Genomic DNA, 21,342 nt, shown 5'->3' on the forward strand with positions numbered 1-21,342 from the left:
AGCCTATGGAATGGGTTTCCAGAAGGCATGCCTTGCAACCTTCCCCCCGAAGTAACTGATTCATTTTTGTCCCAACACATTATATTTGTTAAGTGAGAACAGTAGATAAACCAGTCTATGCAGAAGCAGCAGAAAACCTAAGCAAAACTAATCCGCGTTTAATTAAAGATTAGATCTGCAAGATATTTATATTCATCTTCATAAAAATCTCAACAGGGGATTACTCGTATCCAGGAAGACTCTCTTTGAGTTGTTTAAAGTGAAGATTAATTCCAAATCGTACGAAAAGTTCTGTTTGATTAGTTTAATGGGATATCAGGCAGCATATGACAGACTCAAGGTAGAAACTCTGATTCGCCAAACAATCACGGTTGCCTGGCTCCCCTTCTAAAGAAGAATAAAACAAGTCTGATTAAGTATTAAAAATGAAACCTACGGTGGATCTCAGCTAAGATGGGTTGATGATCCAACTAACAAAATTTGCTTTTCTAGTTTAATCTCTATCATGCATGCAGAATCTTTCTCAATCAACTTCTTTTAAAAACACAAGTTGGTGGCTGCCCATATACGATTCAATGCCACTCCTCTAAATGGTCACTTCCAGCAATGTTATCGGTGGACCAGATGGGACCAACAATGATACGAGATTTGTTTCTTAGACCCTGCACCTCTTTCTGCTCCAAGGTCCGTGAATTGTTTGCACCAAGCTTACAGCCTGTGCTTTTTGCCTTTTGGGAAATCATTGATAGTATAAGGAATTTGGGTGTATTAGCTACAAAGAGTATGAACAAGAGCTGTGTAAAATGCCTTTACATTGAGGCAACAGAATAGAAAAATGAATTAATAATATTGAACTTTGGCCCCAACTCCTTATATATATATATACCAAAGGAGGGCATGAACATGCATCATCAGCTTTTCTTTCTTCTTCTGTTCTTTCATAAGCTCTTCCCCTTGCTCTGCTCTCTGGGTTCGTCCTAGAGAGCTGCAAGGTTCTTAACTCCATTTAAGTACCTTTCCCCTGCCTCAAACAGGTGAAGAGACATGTCAAAGGAACCAGAATTGAAGGTACAAAACAATCTCAAGCAAGATGTCTCTTGTTTTCTATGTTAGTACTTCATGAAGCTAACATCAGTTTGCGATCGATGTTTTCCAGACTATCGAACTGAAGGTATATGTTCATTGCTGCGATGGTTGTAAAAGGAAGGTGAAAAAGGCTTTGCAGACCATTGAGGGTAAGCAAATGTGTATTATGTTTCTCTGTCGTGTTTTGCGATAGATATCCCTTTTTCTAATTCCTGAGCATTTGCAGGGGTTGTTCGGACAGAAGTACATGCTTCTCTGCCTAAAGTCACAGTAGAGGTCCGCAAGGTTGATGCCCAAATTCTCATCAAGAAGCTGGGAAAGATTGGAAAACCTGCAGAGATATGGACAAACGCTAGTGGAGCAGAATCTGCCCAGAAAAATTCAAAACCAAAGGCAAAGGACGGTGAGAACGAGAAGAAATCCAGCAATGAGAAGGAGAAATGCCCTTCAGGGGCTAACGAAAAGGCTAACAAAAACGAGAATTCTGAGAAAGGAAGTGCTGTAAACGAAGGAAAGAAAGATAAGAAAGATGTTAAGGATGGTACTAGCAGCAACTCTTCACCTCCAGAAGTTGACAAGAAAGTCAGTTCTTCCCCACCTGAGGATCACACAATAAGGCCAGGTATAGTGCATTACACTGGTGATGCCGCATCTGGTACTTACCCTTATACACCTGTACCTCCTCCCTACCTTCCCCAGACGTACTACATGATGACTGCATATTCAGCCCCTCCTATGTACTATGTCCAAGATCCTTACAACCGGGAAATGTCAACAAACCGGCGACAAGTGCGACCGTCCGAGCCGATGCTGGCTGATTATTTTGACGATGAAGATTCAGTCGGTTGCAGCATGATGTAATGCGCCTTTGGCTTCAGATATAGTGATGTCAAAGTTTAGTTCATATTTGTGTTAGTTAGAGAAGTGTACTCGCCTGGCATGGGTTTTTCTTCTCTATTTTTCATCGTCTCAAGGATGGAGGGATTGGTTAATTTTTGTAGTTCCTTCCCTGTCAAGACTTTTCTCTCTCGTCTACTCATCGAGCTTCAGAATTATTGCTATGATATCAAAGCCGAGATGCAGATTGTTGAAATATTAGAATCGGCAAGGTTTACTTAATAATCAAGGTCCACGCCATGATCTCCCAAAGGAGAGAAAAAGCATCTTCAAGCATTTTGGTAAACTTTTCCTGCTTTGCCAGAGGAGGGAGTGAAAGGTTTCCTTTTGCCGTTCGAATCCACCTAGATTTCCCACTTCTGATCGCGCGCGAGAGAGAAAGAGCTTCAATGTGCTAATGACATTGGACCAGCCAACTCAGAATTAGCGTCCACTACGCAAAAACTGTAGTGGCTGTACATCAAGAGATGGACATAGCTTTAATGCTTTTTTGATGGTTGAAGACTTGAATAGGCCGGTCAAAATAAAGCGTCAAGGAATTTGTTCAGGTGAGCAAATTAGAATATAAATCCAAATTAATTAGCTCAATTCATGATTTTTATAATTGGATTTGTTATAAATAATAACAATTTCAATTTAGTTATAAGAGGCCGATCCCATTCCGTTTTGATCATGATGGGATGATTGAGATAGCCGTCTCGGAGTTTCGTATTGGATCGGGCCTCTTAGTTTATAGTTATAATCGTCATAATTTGTGAAGCCCTTGGATTTGTTTTCATTTGGAAGCGAACTCTTTATGAATTATGATTAAGAGGGAAATTGATAAAATTCAACGATTGAGATCGTGGAACATTTTATGGAGCCGTTTTCTCGACCGCTCTGGCGATCAAAAGTTTTGGCGGGAGTAGGGTTTCTCGATGGAGTGCACTTCATTTTCCATTTGCTTTTTGATTCTTTCTCAGTTTTCGATCGGATAAAGGTCCACTTTCATCTCCTTTACTGCTTTTACTTTGTCGTCTCGCTCCTTGGATTGTGCTTCCCTTCGAAGTGTTCACTGGCCCATCGAAGTTTGTCATGAAATTTCTAACTGATTCTTTGATTGTATTTTTCATCTTATGTCGTCTTGAATTATGGAAACTGGAGAATGCAGTAAGCGGCCACGGAGGGATGATATTCCCCCCTCCGCTGGCAAGAAGCAGAAAATTATTTCGAGGGCTGGATTTTGCTATCTAAGATCTCTAGCCGCTCTGGGGAACTGTTCAACTAGTTATTCTGTATGTGAATTAATTTGTTTGAGATCCAATAGGTTATATACCATTGGCCGGAATTATAAATATTGCGATATTGTGTTTGATGATTGTCGAATTAGTAAGCGCCACTGCCAGATTTTCCTTGATGACATTCAGCGCAAGATACTTGTTTTTGATGGATTCTTTTTACCGTCTAACTTGAACTTCGATGAGATTAGGTCTAAATCTCGTTTAAAGGACTATTGGAAGGCTTCTCTGAATGGGATTTTTGTTAATGGACGTAGAGTCAAGGGAGGATTAGTTACTGAAGTTTCTGTTGGAGATGAGATTTCATTGATTCATGGACGGAAGGTTGGGTTTCTTGTAGAAAGGGTGGTTTTTAAAGAGGAGGTAGGAGGGAAGAGTGGGATTACTCTGGGGATGCAGTTAGAAAATAAACGAGAAATCTCTGGTCGGGCAGGTTCTGATACTAGTCATTTGTTTGCTCTAAACGAAAATAAAAAGTGCACGAAAGCTGAGAATATGGAACCTATTATGAGAGCTCTGTTTCTCCTTAGTAGATGCAGAAGCATATTGCAAAGCATGGATCCTGTATCTCACATCAGAAGGTATATGAATTTGAATAAAGAGTACAGGGCCATAACAGCTGAGTTGTCCTTGACCGGTAAAGACTGTCAGATTCAAGAACTATTAAGGCACAAAATAAATCGGATTCTTTTTTCGGGAAATTTAATAGTAGATACTGGACTATCTCTGTCTGACCTCAAGCAACATGGTCAACTGAGGTTAGAAGCTGCACAAATGTCTGTAAATGGGATGGAGGAACAGGTAAGATCAGGATGCCAGAAAGGAAATAATTTACGTTCTGAAAATGGGTATGAAGAGGACTCCCAGAAGATAAAACTGACTGCAGACTTGGTCACTTCAGAAAAAAATCACACTGTCTGTGCCTCTAAAGATGCTTTATTACAGAAAAGATGTGTTGGGAATAAGATATCTGTGAACATGGAGAAATCCAAGAACAATGCTACAAGTTCTAATGGAAGTTTTCAGCAAAGGATTTATTCTGTGCCAGGAAGGGCATTTGCATTGAACAAACTTGAACTTATGAACTGCAGACCCAGGGCCATGCACTCCACTGTTTCTTTACCAGAGCTTTTACATCCAGTAAAAAGCATTCTACGCATGTTTATAGCAACCTTTACCAGCGACATTTTATGGTATGTCATCCACTGGCAATCCGTAGTTGATTAGTGGCACCACACAATGAAGCTTGTCAGGAAAAAATGGAAAATGCCTCTCCATTTGTTTGGACACATTTCAAAGCATTAGTTTTAACGCCTAAAATGTGTAGTCCTATCACTTGATTATATTTATCTTATATTATTTTAGGGTGATGATTGGTCTGATTTGGGAAAGTCTTCAGGTTTTTGTCACACTGTCAAGTGCCCAACCTCCTACCAATTACAATTGCATGCCACAACACTGAGAGATGTTGGAGTGTTGATCCTGTTAAGAGGACGTCATTGCCTTATACTGATTATCCCAATTTAGTAGTAGTGTATGTGATTTTTTTCAAAAATATTTTGCTTAAATGTTGAAGTTATTATATCACTCAAAATTTCTTTATCAAATGTGTTAAGTTATTCCTGTAGTTATCCCCCATTTCCTGAAGTAATAGCTTTTGGTAAAGAGCGGAAGAAACAAGGGATTGCATGTCATCACCCAAAACTACTGGTCCTGCTGAGGGATGATAGCATCCGTGTTATTGTCACTTCAGCAAATTTAGTCTCAAAACAGGTGTCTGCTGAACTTATTAGGGTTTTCTTCAATTTTATTAACTGGATGTTTTTGATTAATGATCTTTTGTATATGTATCTCTTTGAAATTATTTTTGCCTATTTATGCTTACTTCGATTTTCCTGACTTTGACAGTGGAACCATGTGACTAATACGGTTTGGTGGCAAGATTTTCCTTGCCGCTTCTTACCTGATTATTCATCTCTTTTCACCCATTTTTCATTCATCAACACTAGTGGAGGTTCAAAACCATCGGATTTTGCTTCTCAGCTAGCAGGATTTATGGCATCTCTTCTAGTTGATGTACCAAATCAGGCACATTGGGTCACTGAATTAACAAAGTATGATTTCAGTGGGGCCTCTGTTCATCTGGTTGCTTCAATACCTGGAATACACACACAAAATTGTCTAAATCCTCCTGATACTGTCCATGTTTTATCTGTAAGTACTATTAAAACTTTGTTGAAATTTGATTTCTGAAAGGTCTTTTTGAACCAATCAGATCATTATGCTTAATTGTTTTCTACCAATAAAGAGATAAAGGAGATGATGAGAATATTTTTTGTTGTTTCTTCATAAGCAGGTGAAGCAGATCTCCCGTTCAATTTCAGGTTGCAAAAATTTCCTAGGTTCTGTTCAAACATCTGTGGTTGGCCTGAGCCACCGTTTCCATGGTCCTGCTGATACAAATGGTGCACAGTTGAAGACTCTTGCTGCTTTCCTTGGAAAATGCCATGAAAATGCATATGGAATGTCAGAAGTAGTCTTGAGAAGAATCTGTGATATACCAGCAGATTCAAATGCTGTAAGCGTTCTTGTTTGTGACTTAGATGAATCCTGTGAGGGAGGTAAGTAGTTTATAATCAGCTTATCTATCTGGAGACTGATGCTGTCTTCTGAAGTGATCTACCCATTAATTGAAACATGTGAACAGGCAACAGTAACCAATTAAAAAGACGCTAGCGCTAGGTATGTTAATGCCCACATTGGGAGTTTTCGAACCTGTGGTCTTGGATTTAGGTCTCATTGGTGGGGTATCTTGGGTCTGTAACCAATTTCCCAAAGAAACAGGGACCCTAAAGCAAGGATGGATTGTAATCCATTGGATGACATAGTAATCGGCACAACATCGTCACTCTTTATTTAGAAAAGGCTGATGGTTCTCTTAGATAGGAGACAGATGCCTTGGTCATATAAAACACAGATACCTTTGTTATAAAATATGTTTTTTTTGTCATACGCTTTGGTTATCATACTATATATATACATAATTTTTTTTATGATTAACTGTACATTTGACATGCATAGCTGGAGGATTTGAGAGAGGGTTTTCAGTGCTTTTCTAATATGTGAATGTCTTGGAATTGGTGACTAGTGTCTATCTAATTTGATAAGTATTTTGTTCACCTATTTACACTTCCTTTTTTTTTCTTCTTTTTATGGTATGAGACCACTCATGTAAATTATATGGCTGTTTTTTTTTGGATCAGCTTACATGCAACTTGGTTTTCTTCCAAAGCAAGTTGCAAAGTGGGTCGCCCCTTTGTGTGATGTTGGATTTTTCAGCTTCTCTGCATGTATTTATCCTAAAGAAGTCCTTGCATCTGCTTTAGGAGGAACGAACAGCAAGGTGCAGCTGATATTGTATGTGTCACAGGTTTGTCAAGTTTTGTCAATATAAACATCTAAGGTTTTTTTCCGCCTTTTTTTATCCTAGTTGTGATCATATGAAAATGAAAGTAAATTTTTTAAGGTACTTCTAGGGGCCAAAATTTTCAGAGATTGTGAGGCTGATGCAGCCTGAACATGTTCCTGCTCTGAGCTCACTTCTTGCTTGCTTGCAAAGGTCCAATGGCCTTTGGCGTTTACAAGAGGTAAGGAACTAAACCGCATGTCTTCTCTGAAGCTGTGCTTTCTGAAGACCTAATTTTTTTTCTTATTTTTTCATAATAAGGTTTTAAGTCTGTATAAGTGGCCCGAATCCCAAGAAACTGATTTTTGTTATGGTGAGAAAATTGGTTACTCTTTTCAATTCTTATTGGTTTTCTTTGATCACAAGGAAAGAAAATTAACATTAAGGATTTGTTTCAACTATGAAGGGTCATCCTCAATTGGTACATCTCTCAATATGGAGTTTTTAGCAGCATTTTCTGCAGCAGCTGGCAAGAGGATATCAATATTCTCAGAGAGCCAAGAGTCTGATCCAGATGTAAAAGCTTCTCAAAATATTGTTTTCATTTCTGAATGGAGATCTATAAATCTTTTTCTCTGATTTGGTTAGGCTGGTTTTCACTTCTTTTTTTTCACTCTGAATATGGTATTTACTTTTTGCTAGTGGGGCCATTGGAACACCAGTTATGAGCAGAGAAGACCATCAATGGGGATAATATTCCCCACTATCGAAAGAGTGAAAAGTGGTATCTGTGGAATTGGAGCTTCTAGATGCATGCTTTCACTGGCTGAGGTAGAAAATTCAGAAGTTAAATTTCTTTATGTGAATGTTATGTGCCACAGTGAAGCAGCAAAAGACTCACTAAATTAGCTTTTGTTGCATGAGGCAATAGCATAAAGGGTACTCGTACAATTGGTCAATTAAAAAACTGTCATACTATGGAACACACACCTGCTTATTACACCTACTTCACGGGTTCCCCATTTACATTTTCTTAATATTTAGCCTCACTATATAGGGTTTCTCCATGGTAGAGGGAGATGGAGGTCAGAGGCTGGCTCTCTTAGATATTCCAGCTTGTACAAGATTAACATTTATCAAGTCTGAATATGCACTTGGAAACCATGTGGACATTTTGGTGACCCTATCTTTTTAGTGAATCTTAATAAACATTAAATTAATTGATTTGATAGCCTCTCCTTCATCTTAGGATTATGTCGTGGGCTTGATTGGTTTGGACTCACATCTTAGCGTTGCATCCCCATATGAGCAAGCTCGGTAGCCTATAAGGCTTTTTGACTGCCTTAGTGTGACATCTTTTATTGAGGAGATATCCTCCATTTGTATCCCAAATTTCTAGCTATTTGACTGTGCAGTCCGTTGCGTTTTTTTTATGGAATATTGCAGAAAACATGGCAGAGGTTAAGAACTTCCAACATATTTCACGATGCCATTCCACATCCAAGCGAAAGATTAGGATATCCAATGCATGTCAAGGTATTGTGTAATACGTATGGATCTTGATATTCGGTTCATTGCTTCTCATCAACATTTATGCAGTGCAACTGTTTTTTTTTACCTTGTGCTGACGGTGTTGTTGACGTGTAAATAGGTGGCACGTAGGCGCTTCCAGTCCAGTACCAGTTCTTCCTTTGGTTGGGTATACTCTGGATCTCACAATTTCAGTGCAGCTGCTTGGGGACAACCATTAAACCATACATCGAATGGAGCTATAGGAGTCTGTAGTTCGATTCCAAAGCTTCATATATGCAACTACGAGCTTGGTGTCCTTTTCGTCTGTCCGCCTCCTGCTGCATTTAATAAAACTGATGAAAAAAATGACTGGGATTTAGATGACATCATTTTGCCATTTGTTATGCCTGCTCCGGAATACAGTCCTACAGATAGACCAGCAACAGCTCAGTCCATGCGAGAGGCTTTGGCTGAACTTCGCAAAGAAGAGAGAGAAAATTTTCCCATTGTGCCTCCTGTTGAGGAGCTGGTGGATGTCGAAGTTTCAGATGAAGAAGAGGAGGTGGTGATAAGAGATTATGTTGTGGGAGAGGGAGAAGAAGAGAAGGTCTACGCAGAAACTCTGTGGAGTCAAGTGGATTCTTCAGAGCTAACATGAACAACGGGGTTAATATGAGGCTGATCCATGGAGCAAGTAAGCATGTTTTCATTCATAAATTCAAAACAATACATGCGCCTTCAACTACGGTGCTTGGGATCGTATCAATGTATGGATGGTGCACAACTGCACGTATCTGTTGTTGAATGCGGAGTCAGAAAATAAGCTGTCAGTGAATTTCGATTCTTGCTAAGGATTGTGGTACAGCAAGTTTTGGGCAGGTCCATTCTCCATTGTCCAATGTAACAGAAGTCCATTATCAAAACCTGTCCCACTTCCTCTTACTATTAGTGAAAATTTCTGAATCAATTATTGCTTCATGTAGCTCCTTTATGATGAATCAACGATTCAACTAGACAGATCACCTCACAAAGTTTGAAATTGTGTTAGGTTTTATAACATTGTCAGAAAGATTCGAGTAAAATTTATTTTCAGGTGACTTAATTAATTAGGCCTTGTTAATGCCCATAGTTGGAAATTTATATCCTAGAAAAAATTAGAAATATTTTTATAGGATACATATTTTTAAAAAAATCTTCAGGTAAAATCCTATTAGTACCTTATTAGGAAATTATATGATTTTTTTAAAAAAAATTCAAAGAAAACTAAATGGATGTATTAGTGCTTTTTTTAGGGAAATTAATAATCAATTTCATATATAACCAAACTTATCCGATGAATTTTTATAAAATAAATTATCAAATACAAAATTATCATGAAAAAATGATTGGTTCTGAAAATATTACAACATCAATTATCAAATACTAATTCAAAAATTATCTTATAATTTTTTTGTTTATCTTGGCTGGAAAGTGTTATTTGCAAATTAAATACTTCCTTTTGTAAGTATTTCTTAGTAATGCCGGCCATAGGAGGCGGATCCATTAGAGCTCCTCCGTGTGCGGGAAGCTGGGCACGGTGGCGATTGTGTTACCAATGATGTCGCCTTCCCTTTCTTCACGCCATTAGATAGATATTCCTGCAGTACAATTGCCTCCGAGGACAATGATGAAAACATCCTGCCTTGGATTTGTAAGGATTCGAGCTTACCCAAGGATGCCAGTGTGGCTCATAAACAGTCCAAGATAGTTCTCCTCTCGTTGAGTGCGTATAGTAAATCTTGTACAAAACAAAACTAGCACAAGAGGAGTTTGTCCTTTCTTTCTCACTGAACAGCAAATCACCAACCCCAGCCTCTTTGGGAAGCATACTCCTGGGTGACACAGCCAAGCAGAAAAGAAGAAAGGATTACTTTGGCCGTCGTCTTCTAGAAACTTTGGAATAATTAGAAGAGCAAATATAACATGAACAGTATATCAACACCGACAAGCTGCAACAGTATCTTGAGACGATGTCCCAAGTCTTAACCTTCAATTCTTGTCATAACCCTCTCAACTTCTCAAGAAACTATTTGGAAGAATCTCACAGGAACGAGCGGAAAGAGAAAAATTCCACCCATTCAGTAGCTGTAAAGTCGTAACAATCATGAATATAAGATGTTCATCAATCCCCCAGAATCAACATTCTCCACAGTAACGATTCTCTATAGCCATGGCTTCTCCACTCAGTTCACGGCAGTCGGCAGCGCTGCTAAGCCCTTTCTTGACCACATAAATCTGCATTGACGAGTAATGGGCGACAAAATAAACACTAAATACTGATAAGAAGTTACGGAAATTTATAAAGACGATGTCCCGAAAAAAAATTAAGACGACTAGGGATGACACTCACTGAGCAACTATATTCACAGAGATAGAATTTCAGCTGATCATATTAGATTTTAATGGTCCCAATAGGATATCCAATGATCCCGGATTCTGACACGAAGCAGCCCAGGAAAATACAGAAGCAAGCTTTATTCATTTGGAGCATGAGCACAAAGAATCAGACGAAGAACAGTAGATGCAATGAAAAACCAGAACACGGAACCTGCAGATAAATTTCATCTACTCCATTTTTGCAACAATTATCTGCCGTAGACTGAAGAACAATTCCCCCGTGGGATGAGAACGAATGTCAAGAAATGTTATAGGAAAGATCCCCCTTCAAAGGCAAGCGGAGCCATGGTACAGCAGAGATCAGTCACCTTGTGTACAGCAGATCTTATCTCTTATACAAGAACTATCGATCTTCTCCACAATAAGATAGAGGTATTTCACTCAGCAATGCTACTATAAGCTCAAGAATATGATGATCTTCCCAACCTGGTATAAATCCAAGAAATTACACATTTCAATCAGATCCCTGTTCTTCAATTCCCTTCTCTCGCAACAGAATTAGACCCAAATTCTGATCTTAGGCTAAATTAAACGACTAATACATTTCACCAACATAATCTCACTCTTTAACAATATAATCTCTCTGGCAGAATTAGACCCGTCAGCATTAAACACAGAAGAAAACTTGCCACTTTTCCCCCTGTCCTGGTCTAAACGATTCCACAAGATCAAATGTTCTCAAGACATCTGCAGATATTGTCCGAAATATACGTGCTTGATATCCGGAGGCGCCTGATGATTGGTAGCCAGAAATATACACAGGGATAAAGAATAAAGAAGAAGCCGCCCAATACAGAACTTACGAAGGTACTAACAAAACCACAAATACCAATAAGTAGCACACAAAGCATACAAAATGGAAGAAGGAACCCATGAATTTTTTTAAATGAAATGAGTTTTTTTTTTTTTTGCGTGAAGCACGGCCAAAGTTAAAACAAAAAACCTCCGACCGAGCAACTCAAAGGCAATGAAGAAACCAGAGGAAGAATACCCACAACCAAAGCATCCTTTCAGTTTTAACGATAGAGAAAGAAATATCGAGGGTTAGTATGAACATACACCAAAACTTTCACAAGGTTAGCGAAAGAAAAGATTTTCATCATACTGCCAATGATTCACACATGAGTCTACAGTTAAGTTCCTACTGGTCATTTATAACGATAGAACAAAGGCAAAGAAGCGACGAAGAGAAAAGAATCCAGAAATGCAACAACCGTTCCTTCCCATCTCCTATCCCTTACTGCATTACTCTGCACAATATATGTATTTAAGTTTAAACCCTCAGTATCTGCAACTTGGTCGAGAAAGCAATAGCTACCCAATCTGACTGGGAAGACGACCACTGCAACTGCTCAATCTCCGCTCCAGCCGTATAAGCAAGAATAGGATCCAATCCGCCTTCCACGGGCTGCCCCATAGAGGACAAATCCCAAATCAAGGCCTGAGAATCATCCCCAGCAGTGCAAATATGGCACGAGCTATGCGGCGCCCACGCAATTGCGTTCACGCTTGCCTGGTGTCTCTGCAGTTCGACAACCGGTAGCGTCGGAAACCTAATATCCAGGACGACGACCTTGGCACTATCCATGATAATAGTCGCCATGTACCTGGGGTCTTGCTTGTTCCACCCAAGACGAACCAAAGGCGTATCCGGCTCCGAGCTTTCGTAGATTATAGTGGAGTGCTCTTTGTCTCGGAGATCAAAGACTCGAACGGACCCATCAGCGGAAACAGAAGCAAAAACCCCAACACCTCCCCAGGCAATATCATAAACTTCCTTGTCGTGGGCTATCAATTGGGTATCGACGGTCTCTCTTTCGATGTCCCAGATAGTGCAGGTTGTGTCAATGCTGGAGGTCCCTATGCGCTTGGGCTCGGCCTCGTTCCAATCGAAGGAGGTAAGAGGGCCACAATATTCGGAGTTCTTGTTGCCATTGAGGAGGGACTTGAGGGCGACTTGGTTGTCAGAGATGTGCCAAATTCGGAGGAAGTCACTGGAAGTAGCAAGGAGGTCGGGCTTGGAGCACTCCTTGTCGGGGATGAAGATGGTCTTGGTAGGGGGATAAGGATGCTCGAAGGAGAGGTTGGGGTCGGCCTTGATCTCGCCGGTGGAATCATCAAGTTGGACGATTTCGAAACGGTTAGGGTACTGCTCAAGAAGGGAAGCGATGGCGAGTCTATACTTTTTGTCCCGGCGGACGGACCAATTCATGGCGTAGACGTGCCAAGGGGCCTCGTAGGTGTAGATTTCGGAACGCTTCTGCTGGTCATCGGACGCCTCCGGCGTGGGATCGCCGCCGCTGCCCATCGTTGGAGGAGAGTTGCTCACCTTTTGGGGCCGGTTCGCTACTTGGCGAGTCTTTCTTCTTTCGGTGGCGAAATAAACCCAGTAGATTACAAGGAACCGAAACGACAGATTAAAAAACACTTTCTGGAGCTTTACGAGCGTCCAGTTTTCTGGGATATACAGTCCTTGCAGTCCTCCGCACTTATCCAAAAACTCAGTTCAAGCGATTTTTGTTTTTTTGTGACGAAAACCAGAGACAGGACCCCTCCAACAGGTCTCATTAGTCTCCCATGGTGATTAATTGCTAATATATGAAGACTCTTAATGAGAGAAAGATTGTCGAAATAGTCCACGTTCCATACACTAATTACCATCTCTTCCCACATTAAAACTAATGATCGTGTTATGATCTCATTTTTTACATTCTCGAAGCAAATATTGACTAAGATAACATGTATGTTTGGTTATGGCTGTCTGTCTTCTCTGTCAAAGCAATTTAGAAGGAAAGAAATAACAGGATGTCGGAACTGTTGAAGGAAGCAGGTAAGAGAGCGGCCGGTAATGATATCGGAGGAAAAGAAGGTGATACTTTACATGATTTTAATGGCTGTATTAACGCTATGAAGGCCAACTTTGTAAAGCCTCTTTGAACCCCCTTCGGCTTAGTTATATATTATTGCTTTCACTGGTTACTCTTCATGGAAGGCCTCCGAGCAAGGCTCCTGTCTTCCAAGAAGGTTATCTGTCGGACTAGGTCTTCCTCTTTGACCGGGTGTAGCGTCTTTTGAAAATTAGAATCAGAAGGGAAGAAAACCTCGACGACGATTCAACGACCTTTTTTTCGCGAAACCCAGTCAAAGGCCACTGTCGAGAGGTGGTTGACAATGCAATTTAATCTCGATATCACTTACGATCAAAGGGTCACTGGGGAAAGTAGACTTGACTTGCGTTCTCCATTGTTGCATCAATGTTCTTCCTTCCTCTGAGTTTCTGGAAAGCACTTCTGGTGCCATGAATCCCACCGTCCGTCTCGCAGCAGTCATGGATACGATGATTTCATCTTGGCAAGCCCAAAATCAGAAATTTTAGGATTGAAGTTGTGGTCCAGCAGAATGTTGTTAGGTTTGATATCGAAATTGTGGATTCGTTGCTCACATCCCTGGTGAAGAGCAAGAAGAACCACTGAAAGACCAGTACCAGTGAGTTGCAATTGATTCACAAATCTAACAATAGGCAGGACTAGGCACTGAATTGGTGTCACATGACCGCATAATATTGTGTTTGTATAATATGTAGGATAAGTGAGACTTAATTGGATAATTAAACCTTCAACTCATGAATTTGACCGCTTCCTAATCTCACTTCTTTGATCATAATAATTGTCTTAACTTTTGTATGAATAATATGATTCTTTTAAATTGAAATTGATCAATAAATCATTTAGTTGATGCATCTATCATCGTTGGGGTAGAATCACAATTCTTAAAAAAAAAAAAACACAAGAAATTATTAATTACATTCAAAATTATGAATATTTTATTTTCTATAAATCATTTTAAAAATAACTATTTTATGTGAATTTGGTCCAATAGACTACACATGTTATGATTAATTAGTATGGAGTCTACATCAATAATTTTGATGATATTATAAAATAGATATTTGAAAATATTGAAAACTACGGGAAAAACCATATTCAAGGTGTTGAGATTAGAGGTGGGCATCGGTCGGTTTATTATAAAATTTATCTTTAAAATCCTTAACTATTTGATTCATCGTTTATTAACTAGCTGATTTATTATTTATAATTTTATTATGATTATTTAATACTTAAATTTTAGTTTTAGTTTATTTTATTTATATGTTAGTTTGTTTATTATTAAAAATAAAGTATTTTCATTTTGGAAATTTATTAAATATATATCTTATGATTTATTATTTATACATTAGTTTTAGATTATAGTTATAGTATAATATTATTCTATGTTTACTTCAGATGTTTTTATTTTTATTTTTTGATAATTAAATGTAATTTTAGTTTATGTTTGTTTCAATGTCAGTTTGTTTGATTTAAACTAATTAAAACAATTTAATTTTATTAAGTATTTACTTTCTGATCAATTTTTCAGTTTGTGTTTATTTTAAGTTAAGTTTCTTCATTACTAAAATGTTTATTAATTTATTACTCTTTACTTACTCATGTATTTTAATTGTGGTTTTATTTTATTAAAAAATATATTTTATTTTTTATTTATTAACAGTTTTTGGATTTATATTAATTCCTGTTTTATGTTATCAAAGTTTTTTTTTTTATTAACTAATAATTTATGTCATAATACAGCCAAAAGCTAACAAAATAATAGTTTAAAATAGTTTTTATCATGAATTAATTATGTATTAATTACATAATTAGTTATCCTTCATCAATTTTATCTGTGATATTTTATTTTCATTCATTTTAAAGTTAATGGCCCTAATTTTAGATGGATTAACAAACTTCTATTTTCTTCTTAATTTAAGAGGTTAAGTCTTAATAATGTCTTCCTGACAACATCTTTATTATTGCACAAGTAGCTTAAACAGATAAAACAAAATTAGGCAAAGGTTACTTTCTAATTACCAAATTAGAATTTCTGGTTTCATTATTTCTTGTTAAATATTACTTTATTAAAGAATTTTATGATACTTAATTACTTTACTGAATTCTACCCAACATTGAAAGTAATGTTTAAATAATTTCTCCCTATAATTACATAAAAATTTTAATTCTACAATATTTTACATTTTCATCATTTGAAGTTTTTTTCAATATTAAACATAGTTCCTGATAATTTATCTACCTTTTTTTTATTTTTCTCCCATGACACTGGTTAAGGAAATGGGTTTCAAGTAATTAAAATTGGCTGCTAACCAATAAATTGCGCCTGTGCTCGCGCACCTTCTGCATTTGACATGCACTCAGAAGACCTAAGCCAACGGATGGTCATCATTTCGAAATACTTCCAGCCTAAGTTCCTGAAATTGATCATATTGCGCTCCCCAATTTGAATTTTATATCATGAAACTTAACCCAACGTGCTGAAACAGAATTGATATATAATCTAATTACATTAGAAGATTTAGCATAAACCACGGCAACCAAATACAAACAGTGTATTCATCAAGATAAACAATGTCTTTTCTAACCGAGAAGATATTGCCATAATACCGATTTGCCTAAAAAGATGTTGAAGCAGTTGACATTCGTTGTTTAATTCCAAGCATGATCACAATAACAGTCACATCATCGTGATACTTTCTCCGCCTTCCCACAGGAATTCTCATCAGCTCCTCGGTGCTAAAACCTACGCAAACACATTACAAGGATCAGCAGTAAAAAAAAAAAAAAATCCTTTTTGTTCATATTATTTCTTCATGTAAGCTATGAACGCAAGATATGATAAAAAAACGGAGGATACAATCACGTCTGGCAGTAAAGCTAGCCTGTCAGGGTCTACTTAGATGGCTGCTTTCTGCTAATAAATTAACAGAAATATTTACCTCTCAACTGCATGAAAGGAGGTAAACAGGAGAAGATTCAGTTAAAATGCAATAATATGAATGAAATCAAAGACTGGCTGCTCAAGAACGAGCAATGGTTGTCCAAAATAGGTACAGAGCATCTACAATCAACAGACGTGACAAGAGAAGTAAAACTAGGCCAATAAAAGCAGAGAAAAACTATAAACTCACCAGGTCAAAATTAACATGGCAGATTGTGAAAAGATATCATTATCATCATTACCATCAATACCACAATGAGTTGGTAAAGTTCACAACAAAGAGCAGTTTTAATCCAATCTGAAATTCAACCAGAATCAATATTAAAAGACAAACAAGAAAGTTTATATAAGCACACCTGCATTTTCCGCAGCCCTTAGCACTAACTGCTCAACCAGGTGCTTTGCAGGATCACCCGATGGATTATCCTCTATAAATGAATAAACAAGCACCATTACTTCATCATTGCTGAAGAAATCAAACAGCCCATCACTAGCCAAAACAACAAATAGATCATTCTCAGATACTCTATGGCTCTTAGTGAAAGGATTAGTGTACACATAAGGTGGACTGCTCAAATTCCAAACTCGAAGAATACCCATCAAAGCGTCATTCATTTTGCTCTGCAAGAGTAAGAAATAATTAATGAGAACCTGATTGAAAGGCTAACATTCCACATTTCAAACTATTAAAAAATATAGAACTAGAATTAGACCTTTTTAAGGTAACCAACTCCAAAAGCACGGGTTAGCTTCAGCTTTCCTTTCACTCTTCCACCAACAATTGCTAAAGGATCATCTGGGTGATTAGCCAAAACCTTCAGGACCTCCACATCATTATCAACAGTATGGGTTTCAGTGAGTTGGATGGCTTTCAATAAGCCATCTTCACAAGAATTACATGTTGCCAGAACTGCTCTGCTGTCCCCTAAATTCAGTATGTATAAGTCATCACCATGAAGAAGCACAGCCAAGACACAGGATCCAACAGAGACCAAATCAGGCCGATCTTCCATTTCTTGCTCAACCATAAACATAAAATCATTCTCAGCTTGTGCAAGAGCACGACAAAGGCAATCTATTATACCTTGACGGAATGGTTCAGATGAAAACACTGTCTCTATGGGATTTGACAATAAATGAGATTCCTTTTCTTTATTACAAGAATCAATTTCAGTAGATAGAGATGAACTACTTTTAGTGGGACCATTCCCATGTTGTTTTGAGTGCCACTCCAACAAATGCAAGTAAAAACCAATATTTTCATAGAGGGTTCCTGCAAGAAAATCTGCTGCATCTCTTCCATTGAATCCATCATATATTCCACAGAAAAGCCATCCATTTTCTTCAGAACACACAGCTTGAACCCTGTCTTCCCCTGCTGCCCCGCCGGCCATTTGCACATCCATCCCATTGAGGAAGCTTGAGGATTCAAGCTGTGTAGGAGCACTCATAGGCATCCAAAGATTTCTACCACTCTCAACCAGGTCATTCTCCGTTGATAAGCTTCCTCCCATGGTAGTTAGGCTGCTCTGAGAAGAAGAGGATAGGAGGTCCAACCTGGACAGAGAAGGAGACGAGGCCAGTCTTTTAAATGATTTTGGTGAGTCTAGACCCGGAAGCATTTTCTCCCCAATGACACCATTACAAATGTTTGTGTTGGCTAAAGTAGCATTAGCACCAAGCGCTGCACCAGATAAACAAGAAAAAGGGCCACTTTTTGTCCTAAAATTGGAATTTTCCATTACAATCCCTTTTGAAGACTCAAAATCAGGATTAAAAAGGAATGTGCTGCCATGATTGGTGTTGCACTGGTAGCCAAAACTAACACTAAGCTCTCCAGTAGGATCAACAACCTCTTCAGAGGCTTGCATTGCTTCTTGCAGGACAAAAGAGTAGATATCTTACTTCACCTCAACCACTACTTATTCCTTCTGGAATAGAAGGTTTAGATCCCATGTGAGACTAAAAGACAGAGTTTCAAACATCTGGTGACAAAATGAAGATACACCTACAAAGTAGCAAACTTTACGATGGTCAGAACAGATCTCATGAAAAATAGATACTTTGGATTTGCATGCAAATAAGTGTTAAAAAACAAAGAAATATACATGGAAGTATTCTTCTTCAATAGGACTTGTCTTCTTACAGCAGCAGTTAAAAATACCATGACTGCAATATTAACAAAAAAAACTTATTTGCATAAGTGCACCAAACTTATTCTGAGGCAATGTAAGGTTATGGCAGTTGTCAGACCTAAACATAACATAAATGCATACATATATTCACATATATGCAACTATGCATTTATCAAAGGATAAAATCTGCAGATGTGGACAAAAAAAAGGAAAGTAAAACATATAATTCTATTTAAATACAGTAAAGGGCAGTGGTCTCCTTCAAATCATCCTACAAGACTACTAGGCTCAATTTCACTTAAACATCCAAAATTAACATGTTTATGCAAAGAAGTTAAAGGCCAATAGCAACAATTTTGGCTGTACAGATACTAGAACTAAGAGATTATTGCAAAAGACAGTAATCAATCCAGCTAACATGAAATTACTTACAAACAAATTTTTTAAGCTGAGAAACCAACAATGCAATGACCACCAGATTATATAGCATAAACAGCCATTCTAGCATACTTTTTCAAAAGTTGTTTTTTCAAGGCACTATAAGTTGTATTATTAATACCAGAACACAATAAAACTGCCAAAAGCAATGTTTACCTTTCGGGGAAATGGTCTTCTCCTTAACAAACGATTCCATGAGCATAATGAAATTACAGCAGCTCGAATACACTTTTGAGTTCCTTTTCTCTGCCCAGCACATGTCAGCATTCAAACAAGGAAAAAATAAGGTATGGAAATGAAAATGCAAAAATTGCCCAGGACCACAGAGATATGTTTTGTAAGTGCTAAATACCTTTTTTTCCATCCTTCACATGAGTCAAGTGATGTGATTGAGGGACCATTCCATTTTCGTCGTTCCTTCAAGTGTGTCTTTTACTCAAACTAAATGCAAGTGTTCCTAAAAAATAACTAGAGGAGATACTCCCTTATACCTGCACTATTCCAGGCAATAAGTATTCTCAGTACGAATCTAAAGTCATGCCAGTTCCACAATCCAAAGCACCTTCCCCAGCAAAGACAAATGGAAACTTGTCATTTAACAAGGTCTAACCAGCCACCATATACAATTCAATACAAAAGGTCCAACAGTAAGCTAAATCAGCATATCATAGAAAAAGCTAGGAAATAATAACTAAATAATTTCAGACGTGTACGTATGCGAACGTTTATCACTTTGAAAGATAGCCTCCTAGCCTCTGCGAACAAACAGGCTTAAATGACAGTTGAATATAGTTATCTTCAGGTTTCTAATTCAGATAACTTAAACGAAGAGTAACTATTGATAACTGACACTGTTATCAGATCGACTATATATGAAGCGACATATCCTCATAGCAACATAAAAAGGAAAATACTCTTTAAAAAAAAAAACATAAAAAAGAAAATAAGATATCCAACAAAGATATCTCAACATCCCATCAACTTTAAACTAAAACGAATAATTTTTTTCTAAATCTAGCTAAACAGGTTCTGCAGTACAAGGATCTTACCCGCAAAAATCCTGACAGTGATCAGCTTTTTTTATAAGGTAGACTAAATCTGGCAAGTCGATCATTAAACAGACTAAAACTTAAAACATATTAATAAATATTGCCAAATAGTAAACAGCGTATGAGCTACCAGAACGACGAACGAAACGTAACCGTCAGAGAGGCAACAAACCATATAAGTCGAGAATCAAACTGATCCAAAAATCACATCTCACAGTCCTGTAACAAGATATGAAAACCCTAAGCTAACCCAATGAATCGAAAAAGGTGAAAACCCGTGAAGATCAACTATACCAAAGGCAATCAAAGACGTAAACGAACACCATCACTTCAACAACATAGCCCGTACTCATAGCAGAAACAGGAAAAAACCATATCACTATCGCAAAAGTAAAAGCAAGGCAAGTACACAAAAGACGTCTTGCTGAACAAAACAAAAGATCGAAAAACAAATCTATAAACAAATATTCATGCTAAGCTTGATTATAAACTTACAGGAGAGATCGCACAGCACCGAACTTCGAAAGACGAGCTTTACACAAATAATAGGTATTCCAGAAGAGACGATAAATAAAGACACGAAGAGGAGAGATTTCAAAAGACTTGCAAGGCAGAGATGAATCAAAGCTCCAATGGCGTTCGAGGAGAGTACCAGTAGCGAAGAAAAAAACGGGAGGAAAACGAAACCAGTTGACCTTCTCAAATTAAAACAGGAGAGGATAAAAAATTCGGAGGGGAGAATAAATCGAGCTTGGTGGTTTACGAGGCGACTCGACGGGCCCGTGCCGGTAGAGGAAAGGCACAGGGGTGAGCCCCAGCGGGGACGTGACCAATCGAAGCGTAAGGTCTCGCATTCGTGTAAGTCTGACTGGATATGTGCAGACGCCCGAAGACCGGGTCCGCCCGTTCTCACGGAGATCTGCGGGGCCCGTGTAGCTGCGAAAGGCCATCTCATCTCGTCTCTTCTCTTCGTAGTCCGCCCAGCAGCTTTCTCCACCATTTCGGTGGGCCGGTGGCTTTGTCTGTAAACGTACGTAATGAAATAAATGAACGGGGGGACCATAGGTTTTTGGTGCATGTGGGACTCCTAATGTGTCATCACCTGCGAGAAAATAAAGTCAGATTATGGAGCATCGGAACCCACGCAAGCGTACATTATTGGTATCTCTATTATTCAACTCGTCAAATATATATTAGATAGCCTGAATTTTGGAACTAGAGGGTACAATAGTAATTGGGGCAATCGAATCTTAGCAGCCTGAAACCGGATGCGAAAC

The 21,342-nt window shown here is 38.2% G+C and overlaps 4 protein-coding genes across 4 annotated transcripts; 2 read left to right on the plus strand and 2 right to left on the minus strand.

The window, feature by feature from the left end:
- Positions 1-929: 929 nt before the first annotated feature.
- LOC137962149 (heavy metal-associated isoprenylated plant protein 32-like) lies at positions 930-2,179 on the plus strand. Its single transcript, XM_068808878.1, has 3 exons — positions 930-1,068; positions 1,157-1,235; positions 1,313-2,179. Exons 1-3 carry the CDS (start codon positions 1,045-1,047, stop codon positions 1,945-1,947), a joined length of 738 nt encoding a protein of 245 aa, XP_068664979.1. The 5' UTR covers positions 930-1,044; the 3' UTR covers positions 1,948-2,179.
- Positions 2,180-2,719: 540 nt separating this feature from the next.
- On the plus strand, positions 2,720-9,235 carry LOC137963727 (uncharacterized). The gene is made up of 12 exons (XM_068810899.1): positions 2,720-4,453; positions 4,660-4,794; positions 4,889-5,033; positions 5,169-5,474; positions 5,617-5,881; positions 6,524-6,690; positions 6,797-6,907; positions 6,988-7,039; positions 7,133-7,242; positions 7,369-7,497; positions 8,113-8,202; positions 8,318-9,235. Exons 1-12 carry the CDS (start codon positions 3,114-3,116, stop codon positions 8,834-8,836), a joined length of 3,369 nt encoding a protein of 1,122 aa, XP_068667000.1. The 5' UTR covers positions 2,720-3,113; the 3' UTR covers positions 8,837-9,235.
- A 2,507-nt stretch (positions 9,236-11,742) lies between these two features.
- LOC137962288 (WD repeat-containing protein LWD1-like) lies at positions 11,743-13,100 on the minus strand. Its single transcript, XM_068809068.1, has one exon. It carries the CDS (start codon positions 12,920-12,922, stop codon positions 11,888-11,890), a length of 1,035 nt encoding a protein of 344 aa, XP_068665169.1. The 5' UTR covers positions 12,923-13,100; the 3' UTR covers positions 11,743-11,887.
- A 2,831-nt stretch (positions 13,101-15,931) lies between these two features.
- LOC137963798 (probable protein phosphatase 2C 40) lies at positions 15,932-20,764 on the minus strand. The gene is made up of 6 exons (XM_068811001.1): positions 20,561-20,764; positions 19,369-19,512; positions 19,173-19,262; positions 17,157-18,451; positions 16,800-17,064; positions 15,932-16,245 (listed from the first exon to the last, which is right to left on the minus strand). The coding sequence occupies exons 4-6, from the start codon at positions 18,312-18,314 to the stop codon at positions 16,118-16,120; spliced, it is 1,551 nt and encodes a 516-aa protein (XP_068667102.1). The 5' UTR covers positions 18,315-18,451; positions 19,173-19,262; positions 19,369-19,512; positions 20,561-20,764; the 3' UTR covers positions 15,932-16,117.
- Positions 20,765-21,342: the final 578 nt, after the last annotated feature.

This window comes from Aristolochia californica, unplaced genomic scaffold (assembly GCF_029961685.1).
Source record: "Aristolochia californica isolate CCGP_79_NKW_82.1479 unplaced genomic scaffold, dmAriCali1.0.hap1 SCAF_4, whole genome shotgun sequence".
NCBI lineage: Eukaryota > Viridiplantae > Streptophyta > Magnoliopsida > Piperales > Aristolochiaceae > Aristolochia > Aristolochia californica.

What these genes read in the sequence shown, in the direction of transcription:
- LOC137963798 (XM_068811001.1), bottom strand. Translation starts at nt 18,314, where the DNA reads ATGCAAGCCTCTGAAGAGGTTGTTGATCCTACTGGAGAGCTTAGTGTT. An exon ending in GAGTTGGTTACCTTAAAAAG is followed by an intron (nt 17,065 to 17,156) that starts GTCTAATTCTAG and finishes TTACTCTTGCAG; the next exon opens with AGCAAAATGAATGACGCTTT. An exon ending in AAGGGCTGCGGAAAATGCAG is followed by an intron (nt 16,246 to 16,799) that starts GTGTGCTTATAT and finishes GTGTTTGCGTAG; the next exon opens with GTTTTAGCACCGAGGAGCTG.
- LOC137963727 (XM_068810899.1), top strand. Translation starts at nt 3,114, where the DNA reads ATGGAAACTGGAGAATGCAGTAAGCGGCCACGGAGGGATGATATTCCC. An exon ending in TATCCCAATTTAGTAGTAGT is followed by an intron (nt 4,795 to 4,888) that starts GTATGTGATTTT and finishes TTATTCCTGTAG; the next exon opens with TTATCCCCCATTTCCTGAAG. An exon ending in GCATGCTTTCACTGGCTGAG is followed by an intron (nt 7,498 to 8,112) that starts GTAGAAAATTCA and finishes GGAATATTGCAG; the next exon opens with AAAACATGGCAGAGGTTAAG.
- LOC137962149 (XM_068808878.1), top strand. Translation starts at nt 1,045, where the DNA reads ATGTCAAAGGAACCAGAATTGAAG. An exon ending in CAAAGGAACCAGAATTGAAG is followed by an intron (nt 1,069 to 1,156) that starts GTACAAAACAAT and finishes GATGTTTTCCAG; the next exon opens with ACTATCGAACTGAAGGTATA. An exon ending in GGCTTTGCAGACCATTGAGG is followed by an intron (nt 1,236 to 1,312) that starts GTAAGCAAATGT and finishes GAGCATTTGCAG; the next exon opens with GGGTTGTTCGGACAGAAGTA.
- LOC137962288 (XM_068809068.1), bottom strand. Translation starts at nt 12,922, where the DNA reads ATGGGCAGCGGCGGCGATCCCACGCCGGAGGCGTCCGATGACCAGCAG.